General features: G+C 44.3%; 1 protein-coding gene across 1 annotated transcript in view; it reads right to left on the bottom strand.

Moving 5' to 3' along the window:
• The window catches only part of LOC122552271 (proto-oncogene vav-like), a 115,774-nt gene that overhangs the window by 52,049 nt on the left and 41,906 nt on the right, over window positions 1–21,819 (bottom strand). Inside the window, exon 2 of the mRNA XM_043694963.1 lies at window positions 17,522–17,638. Within this exon, the coding sequence (XP_043550898.1) occupies window positions 17,522–17,638 (117 nt within the window). The remainder of the gene's footprint in view (window positions 1–17,521; window positions 17,639–21,819) is intronic.

A 21,819-nucleotide genomic window follows, 5' to 3' on the forward strand; every position in this document is an offset into this window, starting at 1 on the left:
ACATTGAGAAACCATCCCCATCACGCTGTGTCTAACATTCCCTTATCGGCATCAGTTGGCATTATCCCATTAAGCCTCCAGTAGCACATTAACAATTACAATGTTGTCACTGATTCTCAACTCATCTCTCATTTAATTACCAGGATATTAGAGTTGCAGACTGAATACAAACTAGGCAGGGGATGGTAGATTCCTGCAGAACCAAAGAGGTATGGTTCATGTCAAAGAGAAATCTGAATTTCTATGGTGCCTATCCCCACCTCAGGATGTCTGAAAGTGCTTTAAAATCAACTAAGGCATTGTTCAATGGCAGTTTTTGTTAGAATGTAGGAACCCCAACAGCGGGTTTCTACCCTGCAATGCACTAACCCCAAAGCCATCTGCTGGTTTAGTTGTTGGTTGAAGGACAAATATTGGTTAGGACTCTAGGAAGAGCTTAATTCCGTGCCAAAACCAGTTTGATAAGAACATAAGAACCAGGAGCAGGAGTAGGCCGCCTGGCCCCTCGAGCCCACTCCGCCTTTCAATAAGATCACGGCTAATCTTTTCATGGATTCAGCTCCACTTACCCTCCCTCTCACCATAACCCTTAATTCCTTTACTGTTCAAAAATCTATCTTTGCCTTAAAAACACTCAACGAGGAAGCCTCAACTGCTTCACTGGGCAGGGATTACCATAGATTCATAACCCTCTGGGTGAAGACGTTCCTCCTCAGATCAGTCCTAAATCTTATTTTGAGGCTATGCCCCCGAGTTCTAGTTTCACACCCCACCCCAGTGGAAACAACATCCTTGCTTCTATCCTTTATATGTTTCTGTAATTATTCTAAATTCCAATGTGTCTAGGCCCAGTCTACTCATTATAAACACTCCTGGATTTACGGTGTAGTTAACATTCAGCTCATTTCCTCTTAAAACAAAAATGGGTAGGGATGAATATGTAATTAATTGTGTTTCTGTAAAAGCCAGTGCCTGTTTTTAGAATAAGGCTCAGTTTTAGGAAGTGAATTGGCTTCATTTTAAAACAACGAGGGTGTAGAAAGAACAATAAGAAATATGATCAAGGCGACAGGCAAGATGGTGGGTGAGCCAGAGAGTGTAACAACTGAAGTTCTGACTGGAAATCAGATGGTGACAAGCCTGTCTGGTTAACCACAATCGTTGACTTCATCGTAAGACCTTTAACTCAGTCCTTCTCCTTACAGAAAGAGTCATTCGCTGCTTCTTTCGTTTTTGCTGTAACCAGTGCCTGTACATTTCATTGCTGAAAATGTGTTGCTGGAAAAGCGCAGCAGGTCAGGCAGCGTCCGAGGAGCAGGAAAGTCAACATTTCGGACTGAAACCCTTCTTCAGGACTGGGGAGGGGGAGGGGGAGGGAGCCCAGAAGTAAATGGTGGGGGATGGTGATAAGTGGATGCAGGTATTGTGATTGGTCAGTGGTGAAGGGTGGGACTGATAGGTGAGAATCACTATCATCATTAGACTCCCAATTCCGGGTTCTTACTGAATTCAAATTCCACCTGGCCCCAGGGTTATGCTCTTTCCTCATTCCTGAGGAAGGGCTCATGCCCGAAACATCGATTCTCCTGTTCCTTGGATGCTGCCTGACCTGCTGCACTTTTCCAGCAACACATTTTCGGCTCTGATCTCCAGCATCTGCAGCCCTCACTTTCTCCTCTGTACATTTCATTCCTGATAATAAGATGGGGCTGATAGGATTGATCAGGTGACAAAGCAGATGAACTTTTGAAGGAATGCAGAGGTGGCTGGAAATATCCACACCCCTGCCTGCAGCTGCACACTGCCTGAATCCTGGGACCCCAGGCGTATCTCATCATGGTTTGGAGTCAGAGCGGTGCTGGAAGTCAGAGTCAATAGATGAGGTGCTGGATGAGCACGGCAGGTCAGGCAGCGTCCGAGGAGCAGGAAAGTCAACATTTCGGACTGAAACCCTTCTTCAGGACTGGGGAGGGGGAGGGAGCCCAGAAGTAAATGGTGGGGGATGGTGATGAGTGGATGCAGGTATTGTGATTGGTCAGTGGTGAAGGGTGGAACTGATAGGTGAGTATCACTGTCATCATTCGACTCCCAATTCCAGATTCTTTCTGAATTCAAATTCCACCTGGCCCCAGGGTTATGCTCCTTATGAAGTCAGGCCCTTCCCCAGACTGACTGACTCAAACCCAAGCCCTCAGAGTTTACCTGGGCTCTCTGGATTAATAAGGTAAAAACAATGACTGCAGATGCTGGAAACCAGATTCTGGATCAGTGGTGCTGGAAGAGCACAGCAGTTCAGGCAGCATCCAAGGAGCTTCGAAATACACCAGCAAGCCATCTTTTTGCAAATTCTTTCAGCTAGGTGTGTGATGGGGCAGGTTCAGCCTGGCGCTTGAACGGGCGAGATTAACACATGATCTGTAACCTGGCTACGATTAATCGGTTCGGCTGACCTGCCTATTGAACACATCCGATAGGGGGAGGTGGGGCACGGTGGCTTTCTACAAACAGCATGTTGAACTACAGGCTGTGGATGAAAAGCAGTGCTGACTCGTCCTAGATGTACTGAGGTGAGAGGTGTTTCCCTTGGCCCTTGGCCACAGTGAAGAGAATGAGAGCGTGTGAGGTTTGGCCAGATGTAACTGTGGTCAAAGGAACGAGACAAGTCATCGAGGTGATGAATGTGACCAGGTTGGGTGCATCAAGTCCAGAGCAGGCATTGCTGAGATGCTGTGGTCAATAACTGAACTTATGATTCATTCTCGTTTGACACCCTTGCAAATAAAAAGGCCTTTTTGTCTGATCATCCTCTGCTTTTACCTCTGTCATCAAAACCATTCTTAAGTCAGTCACTGGCAGCATCAGAATTCGATCTTGGAATAAATAAACATTTTATCTGAAAATACATACTGAAACCTTTTGGAATAACAATAAATGAAAGCTCCATCCGGACATCCAAAGTGAAGGTTGGATCCCAAGGCGGGGTTCGTGAGCTGTAACTTTGGGCTCATTTACCCCAAAGGCAGTGACGAGAGAGCTCAGTCTGAGTTATAACACCATGTCTCATACAGACAGACAGATCCTGCTCTGACAGGTCACCACTGCCCCTTCACCAAAGCCCTCCTTCCCACTGCCCATCCCAGTATCCCCACCCAAGCCTCCCATTCACTGACAGAACGTGACAATTTCCATCCTGGGTCCTGGTGAGAAACAGTTCGGGAGGAGTTGGTCTGGAGAGAGAAAGGAAGTAGGTACCATCCTGACTCAGAAATATATCACCACTCGTTCAGTGTCACTGGGTCAAAATCCAGAAACTCCCTCCCTGAGGGCACTGTGGTCGTATCAACATCCCAAGGACTGCAGTGTTTCAAGAAGGTCACTTTTTCCAGGGCCATTAGGGACGGCCCAGCCAGTTAACCCCCACATCCCGTGAGCAAATAAAAACAAATAACAAATGAAATATTAGCTGCGATCGAACAGTGGAACAGTGGAATTAAGCCAATGGGCCAAATGGATTAATTCTGCTCCTGTGTCTTATGGTTAAAAATAAATAATCTCAACTACAGAATGGTGGAAGCAAAACACAAATTTGTCCCCCCCTTTTAAGGAGGAAACATTTTTAAAAATGTGTGCTGTGATTTAACTGTGATCTCAGTAATTGCATGATAGGACTCTGCTGGAAGGTCTGAAACCTTTCCAGCTCAGACCATCCTGCATTGCAGCCCTAACATATATATAAATGCTGTTTAAAAAACACTGAAAAGGCTGACCTGAGCTAATACAACGAACAAAAGGACCTTTCTATCATCCCAAGTCCAATTATAAATCCCAGTTCCCATCTCAACTAACTCAAAAAAGATTCAGAGTGCTTTATTCAGTTGAATAAAGGGAACTATGGAGCTATGAGGGAGGAGCTGGCCAAAGTTCAATGGTGCAATACCTTAGCCGGGATGACTGTGGAGGAACAATGGCGGATATTTCTGGGTATAATGCAGAAGATGCAGGATGAGTTCATTCCAAAAAGGAAGAAAGATCCTAGGAGGAGGCATGGGTGGCCATGGCTGACGAGGGAAGTTAAGAAACATATAAAGTCAAAAGAGAAAAAGTATAACATAGGAAAGATAAGTGGGAAAACGGAGGACTGGGAATCTTTTAAAGAACAACAGAGGATTACTAAGAAGGAAATACGCAGAGAAAAAATGAGGTATGAAGGTAAACTGGCCAAAAATATAAAGGAGGATAGTAAAAGCTTTTTGAGGTATGTGAAAGGCAAAAAAATAGTTAAGACTAAAATTGGGCCCTTGAAGACAGAAACAGGGGAATATATTACGGGGAACAAAGAAATGGCAGAAGAGTTGAATTGGTACTTCTGATCTGTGTTCACTGGGGAAGACACAAGCAATCTCCCTGAGGTAACAGTGGCTGGAGGACCTGAACTTAAGGGAATTTATATTTGCCAGGAATTGGTGTTGGAGAGACTGTTAAGTCTGAAGGTTGATAAGTCCCCGAGGCCCGATGGTCTACATCCCAGGGTACTGAAGGAGGTGGCTCGAGAAATCGTGGATGCGTTGGTGACTTTTTTCCAGAGTTCGATAGATTCAGGATCATTTCCTCCCGATTGGAGGGTGGCTAATGTTGTACCACTTTTTAAGAAAGGAGCGAGATAGAAAGCAGGAAATTATAGACCAGTTAGTCTGACCTCAGTGGTGGGAAAGATGCTAGAGTCTATTATAAAGGATGAAATTACGACACATCTGGATAGCAGTAACAGGATAGGTCAGAGTCAGCACGGATTTATGAAGGGGAAATCATGCTTGAGTAATTTCTGGAATTATTTAAGGATGTAACTCTGAGGATGGACAAGGGAGATCCAGTGGATGTAGAGTACCTGGACTTTCAGAAAGCCATTGATAAAGTCCACATAGGAGGTTAGTGAGCAAAATTAGGGCGCATGGTATTAGGGGCAAAATACTGACTTGCATTGAAAGTTGCTTGGCTGACAGGAAACAAAGAGTAGTGATAAATGGCTCCTTTTCGGAATGGTAGACGGTGACCAGTGGGGTACCGCAGGGATCAGTGCTGGGACCGCAACCTTTTACAATATATATTAATGATATAGAAGATGGTATTAATAGTAACATTAGCAAATTTGCTGATGATACAAAGCTGGGGGGCAGGGTGAAATGTGAGGAGGATGTTAGGAGATTACAGGGTGACCTGGACAGGTAAGGTGAGTGGTCAGATGTATGGCAGATGTAGTTTAATGTGGATAAATGTATGGTTATCCACTTTGGTGGCAAGAACAGGAAGGCAGATTACTACCTAAATGGAATCAACTTTGGAAAAGGGGCAGTACAAAGAGATCTGGGTGTTCTTGTACACCAGTCAATGAAGGTAAGCATGCAGGTACAGCAGGTAGTGAAGAAGGCTAATAGCTTGCTGGCCTTCATAACAAGAGGGATTGAGTATAGAAGAAAAGAGGTTCTTCTGCAGCTGTACAGGGCCCTGGTGAGACTACATCTGGAGTACTATGTGCAGTTCTGGTCTCCAAATTTGAGGAAAGACATTCTGGCTATTGAGGGAGTGCAGTGTAGGTTCACAACGTCAATTCCTGGAATGGCGGGACTACCTTACACTGAAAGACTGGAGTGACTGGGCTTGTATACCCTTGAGTTTAGAAGACTGAGAGGGGATCTGATTGAGACCATAAGATTATTAAAGGATTGGACACTCTGGAGGCAGGAAACATGTTTCCGCTGATGGGTGAGTCCCGAACCAGAGGACACAGCTTAAAAATACGGGGTAGACCATTTAGGACAGAGATGAGGAGAAATTTCTTCACCCAGAGAGTGGTGGCTGTGTGGAATGCTCTGCCCCAGAGGGCAGTGGAGGCCCAGTCTCTGGATTCGTTTAAGAAAGAGTTGGATAGAGCTCTCAAGGATAGTGGAATCAAGGGTTATGGGGATAAGGCAGGAACAGGATACTGATTAAGGATGATCAGCCATGATCATATTGAATGGTGGTGCAGGCTCGAGGGGCTGAATGGCCTACTCCTGCACCTATTGTCTATTGTCTACCTGTTCTGTCCGAACCAGTGCACCTTCAGTATCGAAGACCACATCAGTTCTTCAACCTTTGGACTAAGGTGTCAATAAAATAATTATCTGCATAAAATTAAACAATTCAATCCATTGGATCAATGGTGACAGGGGTGGGGTCATGTGGGAACGTCTGAAATGATCTACCCCAGAGAGTTGTGGAGGCTAGGTCACTGAAACTATTTAAAGAGGATAGCTTTCTGAAATAACGGGCAGTTGAGGTCTAGGACTAACTGGCATGGGAGAGGAGGTGAGGCTGGGGGCAGATCAGTCATGGTCTGGTTGAATGATGGGGCAGGCTTGAGGGACTGAATGGCCTATTCCAATTATCTCCATCTCAAGATAATTAGGACAAAGAAAAAAGAAAATTTACAGCCCAGGAACAGGCCCTTCGGCCCTCCAAGCCTGAGCCGATCCAAATGTACTGTCTAAACATGTCGGTCAATTCCTAAGCATCTGTATCCCTCTGCTCCCCACCTACTCATGCATCTGTCCAGACACATCTTAAATGAATCTACCGTGCCTGCCTCTGCCACCTCTGCTGGCAACGTGTTCCAGACAACCACCACCCTCTGTGTGCCGTGTGTATCCCCCTTAAACTTTCCATCTCTCACGTTGAAAGCGTGACCTCTCATTATTGAATCCCTCACCCTGGGAAAAAGTTTTTCTCTATCCACCCTGTCTATACCCTTCATGATTTTGTGAACCTCAATCAGGTCCCCCCTCAATCTCCTTTTTTCTAATGAAAATAAACCTAACCCCTCTTCATAGCTAGCACCTTCCATACCAGGCAACATCCTAGTAAACCTGCTCTGCATCCTCTCCAAAGCGTCCACATCCTTTTGGTAATGTGGTGACCAGAACTGTACATAGTATTCTAAACACGGCCGAACCAATGTCTTGTACAATTTTAACATGACCTGCCAGCTCTTATACTCAATACCCCGTCCAATGAAGGCAAGCAGACCATATGCCTTCTTGACCACTCTATCCACCTGAGCAGCAACCTTCAGGGTACAATGGACCTGCACTTCCAGATTTCTCTGCCCATCAACTTTTCCCAAGGCCCTTCCATTTACAATATAGTTTGCTCCAGAATTAGACTTCCCAAAATGCATCACCTCATTTGCCCAGATTGAACTCCATCTGCCACTTCCCCACCCAACTCTCCAGTCTATCTATATCCTCCTGTATTCTCTGACAGTCCTTTATGCTTTCTGCTACTCCACCAACCTTCGTGCCATAATTAGCTTGTGCATGCATCAGTGTGTCCTACTGACTGTGGGGTCATACGTGCAAGAACGGGAGACTTGGCAAGAAGGGGCTTGTGATCGTACGAACATGTGCACATCAGAATCAGGAGGCCATTCAGCCCTTCGAGCCTGCTTCACCACTCAACAAGGTTCGTGGCTTATCTGACTGTAACCTCAAATCCCCATTTCCACCTGAACCTGAGAACATTTCTTTAACAAGACCTTTTCTTTCTGTGGTGTCACTGGTGTAAATCGGGAAGAAAAGCAGCTCAGCATGTTAATCCGAAAGTACCCTGACAGTACAGGGCTTGGACTGGCCAAACAGTTAACTCAGAGAGAGGAAGGAGCTCTGATAAAGATATCAGACTTTGATTGGCTGTTTTTTGTTTGTTCTAAGAAATCAATGCATCAAAAACTACTTTAAAATAGCACCACAGGGGGTCAATCAACCTTTTGCTAAATTGTGTGCACACTTGAGTGAGAATAATCCAAGGCAAGCAAGTCAAATGTTGCAAAGGGTCTTGGACGAATAATAACTGTTTTCAAAGAGGAAGGACCATATTAGGTGCGAACTGAAGTTTCTCAATTTGCACCTTGCGTTGTTACAACCTTCCTTCGGCAGTTCAAAGTTATTGCATCGCACAGGCACACCACACCAAAACATCTCTCTATACGCTCTATTTCCCACCAGAAACCACCAACAGCAGTAAAAGAGTTGCACTCTCAACATATGCAGCAACTTAATTGCATCCTGACAGAGTTAGCGGAACCAAAATAAAAACACACTCATTCAGCCGTTGAGAGTTGACTTAAAAGTGACAAGTCAGACCTGGTGGTGAGAGCAAAATAATCGATTGCCATAAACACCCACAGCAGCTCCAGTGAAGGGCCTTTACTGTAATCCCGCTCTACGCTGCTAATGAGGAGAAATGATTGACTCAATCTGCTGGGAATACAAGGTGGAATCTCGTTGCGATATTTCACCCAGCCTTGCCAATCTGTGAAAAGAGCTCCCAGTCTGAATGGAGTGTCTTCCTTTTATATTCATTTTGTGGGATGTGGGTGTCACTGGCCAGGCCCAGCATTTATTGCCTGTCTCTAGCTGCCCCTGGAGAAGATGGTGGTGATCTGCCTTTTTGAACCGCTGCAGGGTGTGGAGGGGCAGTGCTGTTAGGGAGGGAGTTCCTATATTTTGACCCAGAGTCACCAAAGGAACGGCGATATATTTCCCAAGTCAAGGTGGTGAGTGGCTTGGAGGGGAACTTGCAGGGGGTGGTGTTCCCCTTGTCTGCTGCCCTTGTCCCTCTAGATGGAAGTGGTTATGGGTTTGGATGGTGCTATTTCTGGACGTTTGATGAATTGCGGAGCATCATGTACACACTACTGCTACTGAGCATCAGTGGTAGAGAGAGTGGATACCCGTGCTGCAGATTTTGTTCCCTAACAGCACGGTATGAGCCCGAGGGACCACAACAGCTCAGGAAGGCAACTTACCACAACCTTCTCCAGAACAATCAAGGACAGACAATAAATGCTGGGCCCAGCCAGCGACATCTACGTCCCATTAACAAATATTTTTAAAAAGTTGAAGATCTGCATTAAAAGCAGGAGATCAGCAGGTCTGGCAGCAACTTTGCAGAGAGAGAGAGAGAGAGAGAGACTGAGTTAACATTTCAGGTCAGCGACCTTTCTTCAGATAGTGAAATGTTAAATGTGGAATGTGAGCAATAAAGAGTGGGATTCCTTTTTTGAAACAAAAATGACCTTCAGGGAGAGGGGTGACTCTGACCAACCCCATTGGTTGGCTATTCCTCAGGTGTCCTGGTAACACAACATCGTAACAGCACCAAAGGTGTTGGGGGATGGGGACACTTCACCCATTGTGTCTCTGCTAGCCCTCTGAAAGACCATTGTGCCACTCTTCGGCCTCTTTCTCTGTACCCTTCCTTGTTCCTCCTTCCTTTCTCGATAGGAAGTCAACTCCCCTCTGTGTTTTGTAATTGAACTCTGTCCCCAGCAAGCTCTTGGGGAGGGGTAGGGGGGGAAGCTTTCTCGATCTCGCTGAGTGAAGACTGCTTTCCCCTGTGTCTCCATCCCTTCCATTGCCACCCAATCCCATGCTCCCAGCCTATCCCCATGACCCTGCCTTGACCCTGCCTTGACCTTGACCCACACATCCCTAAGGAGACTTGCTTTCAATGCTCAGAGCTTTTGAGCACAGGAGCTGGGACATTGTGTTGAGGTTGTTTGGAATGTTGATGAGGCATCTTTTGGAGTACCGCATACAATTTTGGTCACCCTGCTACAGGAAGGATATTATTAAATTGGAGAGGGTTCAGAAAAGCTTTACCAGGATGTTGCCTGGAATTGAGGGTTTGAGTTATAAGGGAACGTTGGGACTTTTTTCACTGGAGCAGGGGAAGTTGAAAGGTGACCACATAGAGCTTTATAAAATCATGAGAGGCATAGGTAAAGTGAATGACAATCATCTTTTTCCTAGGTTGGGGGAGTTCAAAAGTAGGGTGCATTTCTTTGAGGTGAGAGGTGAAATATTTAAAAAGCTCTTGACGTGCAACTGTTTTGCACAGAGGGTGGTTTATATGTGGAATGAACTGCCTGAGGAAGTGGTAGATGCAGGTATAGTTACAATATTTAGACACAGACATGAATAAGAAAGGTTTAGAGGGATCTGGGCCTTGTTTTAATTTGGGAACCCTGGTTAGCATGGATGGGTCTGTTTCCATGCCGCATGACTCTAATCCACCCTAACCTGCATACCTTTGGACTGAGGGAGCAAACTGGAGCACCCGACAGAAACAGGAAGAATGTGCAAACTCTACACAATCACCCAAAGGTGGAATCAAACCCACGTCCCTGGTGTCGTGAGACAGTAGTGCTGACCACCGAGGCACCCTGTCTATCCCTCTTTAAAAGGTATTCAGTTGGGTTTTTGCTTACAGACTTTCACAGTGACATTGTGTGGTTCAGACACAGAAACTTCCAGATCTATTGTAGAAACATACAATACAAAAGAGGATCTTCAACCCACAAAGTGGGCACTGCCAACATAATACAACTACCTCCACTCATCCCACCTTCCCACACTTGCCCCACAAACTGAATCTTGTGACATTTCAGGTGTTCATCCGAGTACTTTTTAAAGGTTGTGAGATTTCTTGCCTCAACTACTGTCCCTGGCACGGCATTCCAGATTCCCATCATCCTCTGGGTGGAAACACTATGCCTCAAATCCCTGCTCAACTTCCTGACTGAGTTGCAAATCTCATCCTGGTTGCCAGTCCAACACAAAAGTCCTTATTTCACTGCCCTATGACTGAATAAACCAGTTCCCTACAACCTTAGAAACAGACATCCCTCAGAGCATCTCATACACGAACAGTTGCTGGGTAACTCAGAACTGAAACATGCCCAGAAACAGAGGCATGTTGCCAGGCATCTGCTTTTACACTCATCAGGACCCACCCTAGAATGCCACAGGAGAAAAGGATGCTGATTGGTTGGTTCGTCAGCCCTGATTGGACAACTAACAAATGATTGAGACTAAATCCGTTGTGCTTGTGTCAGCTCATCTATATTGGCTTGAAGCTTGCTCCAGGAGCAAAAGGAATATATTCAGTTATTGCACTTAATGAGCGACCCAGAAATATGTGGAGCCTATATAACGCACATTGCTTTCTACATAGCAATGCCTCAGCCAATCAGCACTCCTTCCCTTGTGTGATATAAATTGTTGCGATTGTTTGAAATTTGGAATTCTTGCGTTTGTCCTGATAAGCATAGACAGAGAGCTTCAATGAAACATCTCTTTGATTTAATCTAATAGATTCTATAAGATAACTAATCGGGCCATTAACTGAAACAAAAATATTGTTTAATATGCCAAAAGGTAACAGGGTAGCAATTGTGATGATGCTGTAACTTTAAGAGGTGTGTATTATCCTGGTTTCTTTTAGAGAGAGATTGGTGGACAGATAGTGAGTGGTCTATGAGAAGGAAAACAACTTGTGAGGCCTTGGGGACTCTTTTTTAAGTTGGAACAATAGAAGCAGCCTGACTGGGTGTGTTCAAGTTTTCCTAAATCCAGGATTTTTTGAATTAGCTTTCAATAGTTATTGCTGAGGTCTCAGCAGGGTTGGAAGGCAGTGAATCTGTCCTGGCTGCTACTCTCTCTCTCTCCAAATTGTCTTTTGATTTTCCCTCCTCCTAGATTGGAGAACTGCATGTGAGATAATCTGTTTTCTGAATTTTCCTTTTTGCCAGAGGGTGTGTTTATGGGATGTTACTCTATTGGAACAGTTAATTATAAACAGTTACTATATCTATTATTCTGTTAAGTTTTCCAGTAGAGTTGTTATTTCAAGTTCCTCTTTGTTTCGTTGTATTTTAACTACAGTGTTTAAATAAATTGTGTCTGGCTTAACCTCAAGTGGCTTGACCAATTGAATTGCTTCTGGAATATTACACCTTACATTTACTTTTAAAACGAGGAAAGGTTATGGTCTAGGCTATCTTCTCAATATATTTTTAGGAGGACTGTTCTGGTCCATAACACAAGCAATAATCGTAAAGGACAGTATCAGGAGATTTGTAATTTCAGGATGTCATTGGCTGGACCAGCATTGGTTCCCAATTCCTCTTTGCCATTGAGAAGATGATAGCAGGCTGACTTCCTCCCACAATGTTATTCATTCCTCCCAGGACTGAGCACATCACTGGACAGGCCAGCATTTGTTGCTTGTCCTTAATTGAACTGAGTCAAAAAGTGTGGCGCTGGAAAAGCACAGCCGGTCAGGCAGCATCCAAGGAGCAGGAGAGTCAACAGTTCAGGCAGAAGCCCTCCATCAGGAAGCCTTTCATCAGCTTCCTCGGATGCTGCCTGACCGGCTGCGCTTTTCCAGCGTCGCACTTTTCGACTCTGACTCTCCACCATCTTCAGTCCTCATTTTCTCCTTAATTGCACTGAGGGGCTCACACAGCCTGTTCAGTTAAGAGTGACTGACCAACAGTTAACATTGCTTTGGGTCTGGATATATACATATGCCAGACTTCCTTTCCCCGAAGAGGCATTAGCGAATCAGATGTGTTTCTGAAACAAACCATTATAGTTTACTTTCCAGATATATTCATTGAATTCATATTTCACCAAGCACCATGGTGAACCCATGTCCCCCAGAGCATTAACCTGAGCCTCTGCATTACTAGTCTGAAACATTACCCCCAAGCCAGAGGTCTTCCCCCTACTCATTGATGATAGTCACCATTATTGAGAGCAGCGTTTTTTATTGCAGATATATTAATGTATTGAAATGGAGATTGCCCCAGGGGTGGGATCTGAGCACATGGCTGTGAAGCATTAGTCCACACCAGAAGGAAGAACAGTCAATTGAACGCCCATCGTGTGGATGATTTGAGGGGGATGGGGGGGAGATGTCATTCGCTGTCCTCCTCCTTTCTGCTCAAAGGTCAGAAAGTATCAGGAAGCAGCGTTTTCACCTACATCAGAAGGCTGGATCAGGTTCCAAGGAAATGCACATGAGACAAGGATTCAGGATCCACACAACAAAGCAGCCAGATACTGCAAAGGCAAAATGTTAGGGTTGGCGTTGTGGAAGGAAGAGATTAAACAGGCGCCTTAATCTGAGCCAGTTTGACAATGAGGAAAGATTAGGGAGGCTGAACAGAAGGAGCTCACCATCATCAACAGCAAAGCTCAGATGTATTAAACGATTCAGATCAGACAAAGTGATTTTATGACTGTGTCATTATATAATTAGAAAGAACGGTGCTGGGACAAATTACAGAACAGCAGGGGGGATGTCATTATTGCAGGATCCCAGAAAATAGAAGGGTATTTATGTTGCAAAGCAAGAGCCAAGTTAAACCCTGCAGCCTCGCCCACTCACGTTGATCTCGTTTATCAAGGGGAAACATGAGACAGGAATATTAGATCGGCACCAGTGAATTTAGCTCAACTCTCCCAGCCGTAAATCTCATTAAAGTCTGCCAGCATATTTTTGAAGTTTTTGCTGGCTCCCTCCATTTTCCACCAACTTCGCCATGTTACAGTGCCATTCGGACCACATTCAGAAAACCGCCCACGTGGCGTTTTGGCAGCACATTCACCTGACCGAGTCATTTCAGTGAGCAGTGAGTCCCACTTCATGTCTAGCTTGTACCTGGGCAGGGATGGCCGAACCCTCTCCGACCTACTGTTCAATTATTCCGTCTTCGATTGTGTGAGTTTGTGCACCAGTGATGCTTACCGCATTTGATTTGTTACGCCTGGGCGAGGACTCAGAGAAAAATAGACAAACTGGAGAAAGGGGGGAAAAGCAGAGCTGAAACATGGAGCAGACATTTCAAAGCACTCAATAATCAAATGTTGAATGGAGGTGGAAGCTATTATTGTCGATGCAAGCTGAGGATGTGGAGGTGTCGGTGTTGGAGTGGGGTGGACAAGGTCAAAGGTCACGTGATACCAAGTTATAAGCAAATAGATTAGACTCCCTACAGTGTGGAAACAGACCCTTCGACCCAACAAGTCCATATCAACCCTCCAAAGAGTAACCCACCCAGACCCACGCACCTACTCATGCATCTATCACTATGGGCAATTTAACATGGCCAATTCACCTGACCCACACATCTTTGGATTGTGGGAGGAAACCCAGGCAGACACGGGGAGAATGTACAAACTCCACACAGACAGCCGTCTGAGGCTGGAATCGAACCTGGGTCCCTGGCGCCGTGAGGCAGCACTGCTAACCACTGAGCCACTGTGCCACCCATGGGTTTATTTGGAATTAAAGTTTTCGGAGTGTTGCACCTTCGACAACTGAAGCTCCAAAGCTTGGGATTTCAAGTAAACCTGTTGGACTATAACCTGGTGTCATGTGACTTCTGACCGTGTAAACAAGAGAGAATGTTTCCTTTGTGGGGGAGAAGACAGAAACAGGGGGCAGAGCAGAAAAGGAAGGGGCCTCTCGCTTGAATCAGAGATGCGTAAATTTATTTTTCTCTGTCTGAGGAATTCTTCACTCCAGGTAATGGTGGAGGCAGAATTATTGGATATTTTTAAAACTGAGTTAGAAAGATACTTTGAAATTGCAAGCTTTCAGAGCCCTAAAACCTTGCGATTTCAAATAAACCTGTTGGACTATAACCTGATCTCGTTTGGTCTTTGACCTTGTCCACTCCAGTCCAACTCCAGCACCTCCTGATTGACAATAAAGGAGGTCAAAGTGTAAGGAGAAGTAGGTGGGAACTGAGGCTACTGTCCTATCAGACACAGTCTTATCAGAAGGCAGAACAGACTCGAGAGGCCAAATGGTCCTAAGTTGTGTGTTCATATCACGGCATACCCCCAGGGATGCCATAGGGTCTTTTGGAGGGGCAGTCACATCAGCTCAAGTACTGTACAAAGTTAGCTGGTGTGTGCAGCTGTTCACCCAGGCAACATTGCCAGCAGCTGTGTAGTTTCACTGCACAAAAGACCCACAAAAGATGGAACATATCCAAGTATGAATCACTTCAATTCCAAGGTATGGGGTTATAAAAAAGACATGAAGTAAGACACTCCATTTTCTGTTTCTAACAGCATCTCAACCTCATGCAGGCTTCATGGCCATGGTTTCCCCTGAATAACTTCAGGCAGTTACAAAATTCATGCCGGCTTTTTTCCTTAGAAATAGAGCTGCTTCAGCTCACTCTTGTGGCTTGGTCAAAACCCAGCATGTGGGAAAATGATTACGTTTCATTTCACACTTGTAAGATTTCAGCCTGGTTCTATTCTAGCTCTGTTCCTTGGATGCTGCCTGACCTGCTGCGCTTTTCCCAGCAACACATTTTCAGCTCTGATCTCCAGCATCTGCAGCCCTCGCTTTCTCCTCTATTCTAGCTCTTTCAGGTGAGACATTAGACTGAGACTGTCCACTCTGTTGGACATGAAAGACTCCACCCCAACATTTCATCGAAGATGAATAGAGTTCTTTGTGGATAACAGTTACATTCTCAAAGAACACTAATGCAGGTTGGACATTGAGCGCTTTCTGTGTGCACATTAGCTTTCTATAGGTGAACTGGGGAACTTAATTATAGAATTGAGGCATGGACTATTTTCTAAATGGGGAGAAAATTCAGAACTCTGAAGTGCAAAGAGACTTGGGAGTTCTAGTCCAGGATTCTCTCAAGGTAAACTTGCAGGTTGAGTCAGTAGTTAGGAAGGCAAATGCAATGATAGTATTTATTTTGGGACTTTAATGTAAAAACAGGGATGTACTTCTGAGGCTCTGTAAGGCTCTAGTCAGACCACATTTGGAGTATTGTGTGCAGTTTTGGGCTCCATATCTCAGGAAGGATGTATTGGCCCTGGAGTATGTTCGGGGAGGTTCGTGAGAATGGTCCCAGGAAAGAACAGCTTAATATCTGAGGAACGTTTGAAGTCTCTGGGTCTATACTCAATGGAGTTTAGAAGGATGAGGGGGGATTTCAGTGAAACTTACAGAATACTGAACAGCCTGGACATTGGGAACATGCTTCCATTGGTAGGAGAGATGAGAACCCTGAGGGCACAGCCTCAGAGTAAAGGGAAGACCTTTTCGAACAGAGATAAGGAGAAACTTCTTCAGCCAGAGAGTGGGGAATTGAGGGAATTCATTGCTGCAGAAGGCTTTGGAGGCCAGCTCATTGAATGTATTTAAAACGAAATAGATAGATTCTTGAGTATCAAGGTGATCATGGGTTAGGGGGAGAAAATGGGAGAATGGGATTGAGAAACTTATCAGCCATGATTAAATAGTGGAACAGACTCAATGGGCTGAATGGTCTAATTTCTGCTCCTATGTCTTATGGTCTTATGATAAGCGGATGCTTATTTAAAACTGAGATGTGAAGGAATTTCTTCTCCCAGTGAACGGTTGGGGATCCCTTCCGCAGAGAGTTGATCACTGCAGGCTAGATCACTGAAATAGCTAAAGAGAAGATAAGTGGATTTTTGGAATGTCAGGGAGTTGAAAGTTAGAATGAGCTGGAATGAAAGAGGGGTTCAAGTCTGCTGCAGATCAGTCATAGTCTTGCCGAATGGTGAGCTAGGCTTGAGGGGCCAAATGGCCTACTTAAGTTCGAGTGTACATCGTTTGGAGCAGCGACCTTTCCAATTCATTCATGGGATGATGTCACCGCTGGCTCGGAAGGCATTTATTGCCCATTCCAGAGTCTACTCCATTGGTGCAGATCTGGAGTCACACGTTGGCCATACCAGGTAAAGATGGCAGATTTCCTTCCCTAAAGGGGACCAGTGAACCAGGTAGACTTTTATCACCATGGCCAACATTAGGCAAGCAAAGTGGGTGGGTGCCTGGTGACCTGTTTAACAGGATTCTGGTTCGAATCCTTCTACAGCAGATGGTGGAATTTGAATTCAATAAAAATCTGGAATTAAGAGTCTAATGATGACCATGAATCTGGTTTCAATTGTCAGTAAAACCTATCTGGTTCACTAATGTCCTATTAGGAAGGAAACTGCCATCCTTACGTGCTCTGTCCGATATGCGACTCCAAACCCACAGCAACATGGTTGACGCTTAACTGTCCTCTGGGCAATTAGGGATGGGCAACAAATGCTGGCCTAGCCAGCGATGCCCTCATCCCGTAAATGAATAACGGAAGAAAAACACTCCACATCTCCGAGAGCTACCAACTCTGTTAGTGGGGACTACTGCTGAGTTGTCATCCTTGCGAACATAGGAGTGTGAAAGGGAAACTGCTAGAGTCATCTTGCACCTTCCACAACTTGAGGATGTGCCAATACACTCAACATCCAACCGGAAACAGGTACCTTTGTGTGCCATTCCGCCAAACTTCTCACCCATTGCCAGTGGGAAAACTGGAGCCAGTGACCTTGATAACCACACTGCTGTTAATTGGTTGCATAGTCAGATAGTTCAGGTTATCAAACCGATACCTGACCCCTTTGCAAATGGTTCAGCAGAATTGACCATCGACTCAATAAACATATATTCACAAAGGAACAACTGAAGTAGCTCAATAATAAAAGGGTTGAAAAAATAATTTGGCTTCCCACAGGTTTTCATTTCCTCTGGAACCCAGGCAGTGCAGAGAATGAAATTTCAGACTATAACATAAACACTGTACCTTGGCAAAATCGCGTACATCGAACAGATCGAAGGCTTCAAACAGTTCACTCTTCTTCATGTTGAATTTTTCGCAGCACGCGTTTAAAAAGGTCCGGATATTCTTGAGGCAAAGGAACTGTAAAGCAAGACGGGGCAGATACAGACAGGGTCAATTAACGGAAAGACCACCCTCACGTTAAAACGTTTTGTGTATATTCCTGTCCCCAATTCTTCCTGCCTGTCGCGACAGGTTTGTCATCACAACTTTTTGAGTTGGGAGAAAGGCAAAGTCAGAGACTGAGGAAGTCTGAAAAAAGACTCTGGATTCACATAGCGCCTTCCACAGGATGTGCCAATACACTCAGCGTCCAATCAGAGACAGCACTGCAATACTAGAGTATCTGTTGTTGATAACACTCCTTCAAAGGGCTTGGAGTTGTTTCACTCTGCTTAGGAAGTGCTATGTAAATACAAAATATTTTTGTTGCCACATGCTAACCTTGCCAGAAGATGGCCATAAAACCAGCAGGGTGTAGGAGCATGGTCAGTGAGACATGGCTGACCTAGTAACTCCATTTTCCTGCTTCTTTTTTTACCTCGTAACCCTTATTGATTAAACCTCTTCCTGTCTCAGTCTTGAATATATTTAATGACCCAGCCTCCACAGTCCTCTGCAGTAAGGAATTCCACACATTCACTCCTGGCTGAGAGGAAAACATCCTCCTCAGCTCTGTCTTAAATGCACAACTCCTTACTATTAGAATATACGGTCTGGTCTTAGGTTCCCCCACAAGGGGAAACAACCTCTCCACATCTCCCTTTTCAGGCCCCCTAAGAGTTTTTAATGTTTCAATAAGGTCATCTCTCATTCTTCGAAACTCCAATGAGTAGGCCAAACCTCCTCAACCTCTCCCTCATAAGATAGTCCTTCCAAACCTGATATCAGCCAAGTGAACTTTCTCTGGACTGGTCCAATGCCAGTATATCTTTCTGTAGATAAGGGAACCAAACTGTGGTCTGTACAGTCTTAGCAAGACTTCCCTTTTTTTTTATTCCAGTCCCTTTGAAATAAAGACAATGTTCCACACACCTTCCTCATTTCTCACTGGACTTGGAGCATTCTTTTTTTGTGATTTATGATTTACATTTATGAAGGAGAGGTGATGGACTATTATTGCTGGACTATTAATCCAGGAGACTCTGATAATGTTCCAGGGGCCTGGGTTTGAATCCTGCCATGTCATTTAAAAGGCATCTGGATGGGTGTACGAGTAGGAAGGGTTTGGAGGGATAAGGGCCAAGTGCTGGCAGGTGGGACTAGGTTGGGTTGGGATGTCTGGTCAGCATGGACGGGTTGGACCGAAGGGTCTGTTTCCGTGCTGTACATCTCTATGACTCTATGACTGATGGTAGAATTTGAATTCAATAAGTATCTGGAATTAGAAGCCTAAAGGTGACATTGAAACTGCTGCTGACTGTCAGGAAAAAAACCCAACTGGTTCACTGGGGAAGGAAACCATCATCCTTACCCAGTCCAGACCCACAGCAATGGGAACCAAAAGCATAAATTGCTGGAAAAGCTCAGCAGATCTGGCAGCATCTGTGAAGAGAAATCAGAGTTAACGTCGAGGGACCCTTCCTCAGAACTGTTTATCCCACAGCAATGGGGATTGACACTTAACTGCCCTCTGGACGATTAGGGATGGGCAACAAATACTGGCCTGGCCAGCAATGCCATCAACCTGTGAATGAATAAAAAAGTATATAGCACCCCCCACCCCCCCCCAATCCCCCTCTGCAGTTTTTTCCCCGTTTAACCAATATTCAGCTCCTCTGTTCTTCCTGCCAAAGTTTGGCATTATATTCTACCTACCAAGTTTTTGCTCTGTCACTTAACATAACTCTTTGCGTCATCTTCCCCTACTTGCCTTCCCACCATTTCTTTTGGGTCATCTGTAATAGCCCATTAACTTTCCTCACCTAAGACCCTATTGTCTTGCCAATGGTGACTGCACTAGTTACAGCATGCCATCTTGAAAATGCTCCCTTTATCTCAAACTCTCTGTCTTCAATTGATTATCAAATCCTCCATATTAGTCCCTGCACAATGAGCTCTTATTAAATACCCTTATGTGCAGTACCTTACTGAATGCTGTAAATCCAAAATACATTACATTTACTTGTCCCCCTTTATCGATCCTGCTTGTTACATCCTCAAAACAATTCTAATGAACTTGCCAGGCACATTTTCCCCTTCATAAAGTCTTGCTGATATTGCGTGTTGGCATTAGAAATTTCTAAATGCTCTACTATTACAGATATTTTCTGTTCAGATGCATTATTACAACCCCTGGAGCAGGTGGGACTTGAAACCAGGCCTCCTGGCTTAAAGGGGTGGACATTACTATTATACCTTTTAGAATAGAGTTAAATAATCTCAATAACAGATGTTACACTAACTAAGCTACAGTGACTTGCTTTTTATTGCCTTCCCTTTAAAATAAAGGTGCTACACTGGCTGGTTTTCCATTGTCTTAGACTTTTCTGAATCTAAGGATTCTTGGTCAATGACGATCAATGCATCAATTGTGTCTGTAACTATTTTCTTTAATATCCAAGGATGGATCCCATCTGGTTTGGGGAATTTATCAGCCTTTAGCCCTATTAGTTTCCCTGGCACTTTTTCTCCAGGAATAATTATAGTGTTTATTTCCTCTCCCCTTTTGCCATTTGATTATTTCACATTTCCGGAATGCCAGTAGTGTCTTCTCCTGTGATGATTAATGCAAAGTATTGATTCAATTCCTCTTCCAATTCCTGGCTCCCCATCATTATTTCCCCAGCCTCATTTTCTTGGGCTCTCTCTTCCTTTTTATACATTAAAAGAAATTTGTACTGTCACTCCTGTTGTTACTTGTTAGTTCACCCTTATAGTTTATTTCTTCCCTTTTGTTTGGTTTGTTTGGTTAATTTTTAAAACTTTCCTAGTCCTCTGACTTACCACTAAACTTTGTCCCGTTATAAATGTCTTGTTCAATTTGGTACTGCCCTTAGTTTCATTGGTTAACTGGATTTACTGTCTTCCAAGGATCCTACTTCCTCACTAAGATACAACTTTGTTCCATGTCACGAACTATTTTCTTAAATATCAGCCATTGCTCGTCCACTGCCCCTTCTGCTAAACTCCTTTCTCACTCCGACCAACTCTGCTCTCATTCCTTTGTCAGTTGCTTCAGAGCCAAGTTCTATCCTCTCAAATGGATCGTTAAGTTCTGCCATGTTATGGTTACTGTTGCCTAATGGATCTTTTACACAGACCCTGCCTCATTACACATGTCCAGTTCCAAAATAGTCTGATTGAATCCATACTACGTTGTTCCATTAAACTGCTACAAATGTGAATTCTTCATCACTGCTCCTTCTGTCAAAGGTTGAAGACACTCATGATTAATTCATGGCTTTTTAATACTCTAGCATTATCTCTTGATTTATTTTTCTGATGTACAGTATAGCTGCTGTTAGGGGGCCTGCAGATTACTCAATGCAATGTCTTCCTCCCCTTGCTATTTCTTACCTTCATCTGTAAGGATTCAAGATTATCCAAACTGAAGTCATTGCTTGCTATTGTGTTTATTCTATCTCACATACTAACAAAGCTACCCTTCCTTATTTTCCTTCCTTCCTTTCTTTCGAAAAGTCACATGCCCCAGAATATTTAGTTATGAGTGCCGATTGCTTTGAAACAATGCTTATGTAATGGCTATAAGATCCTAACCATCAATGTCTATTTGTGCTTATAATTTATTTGTTTCATCCTGAATACCACGTGGATTCAAGTAAAGTCATAGAGTCATAGAGACATAGATGCATAATCATGTAGTACGCAAACAGACCCTTTGGTCCAAATAATCCACACCAACTATGTTCCCAAACTAAACCAGTCCCACCTGCCTGCGCCTGGCCCATATCCCTCCAAACCTTTCTTATTCATGTACTTATCTCTTTTAAATGTTGTGACTGTGCCCACATCCACCACTTCCTCTGGAAGTTCATTCCACACGTGAAACACTCTCTGTGTAAAAACGTTGTGCTTCACGTCCTTGGTAAATCTTTCTCCTCTCACCTTAAGAATAGTTTTGAACTCCCCACCCCAGGGAAATGACTCTTGTTATTCACCTATCTATCACAGTTATATAAACCTCAATAAGGTCACCCCTCAGTCTCATGTACTCCAGCTTATCCAGCCTATTTTTATATCTCAAACCTTCCATTCCTTTTCAATATTTCTTTTCCCTTTCACCTTTCTTTGTTGCTGTG

Source organism: Chiloscyllium plagiosum, chromosome 8, assembly GCF_004010195.1.
Source record: "Chiloscyllium plagiosum isolate BGI_BamShark_2017 chromosome 8, ASM401019v2, whole genome shotgun sequence".
NCBI lineage: Eukaryota > Metazoa > Chordata > Chondrichthyes > Orectolobiformes > Hemiscylliidae > Chiloscyllium > Chiloscyllium plagiosum.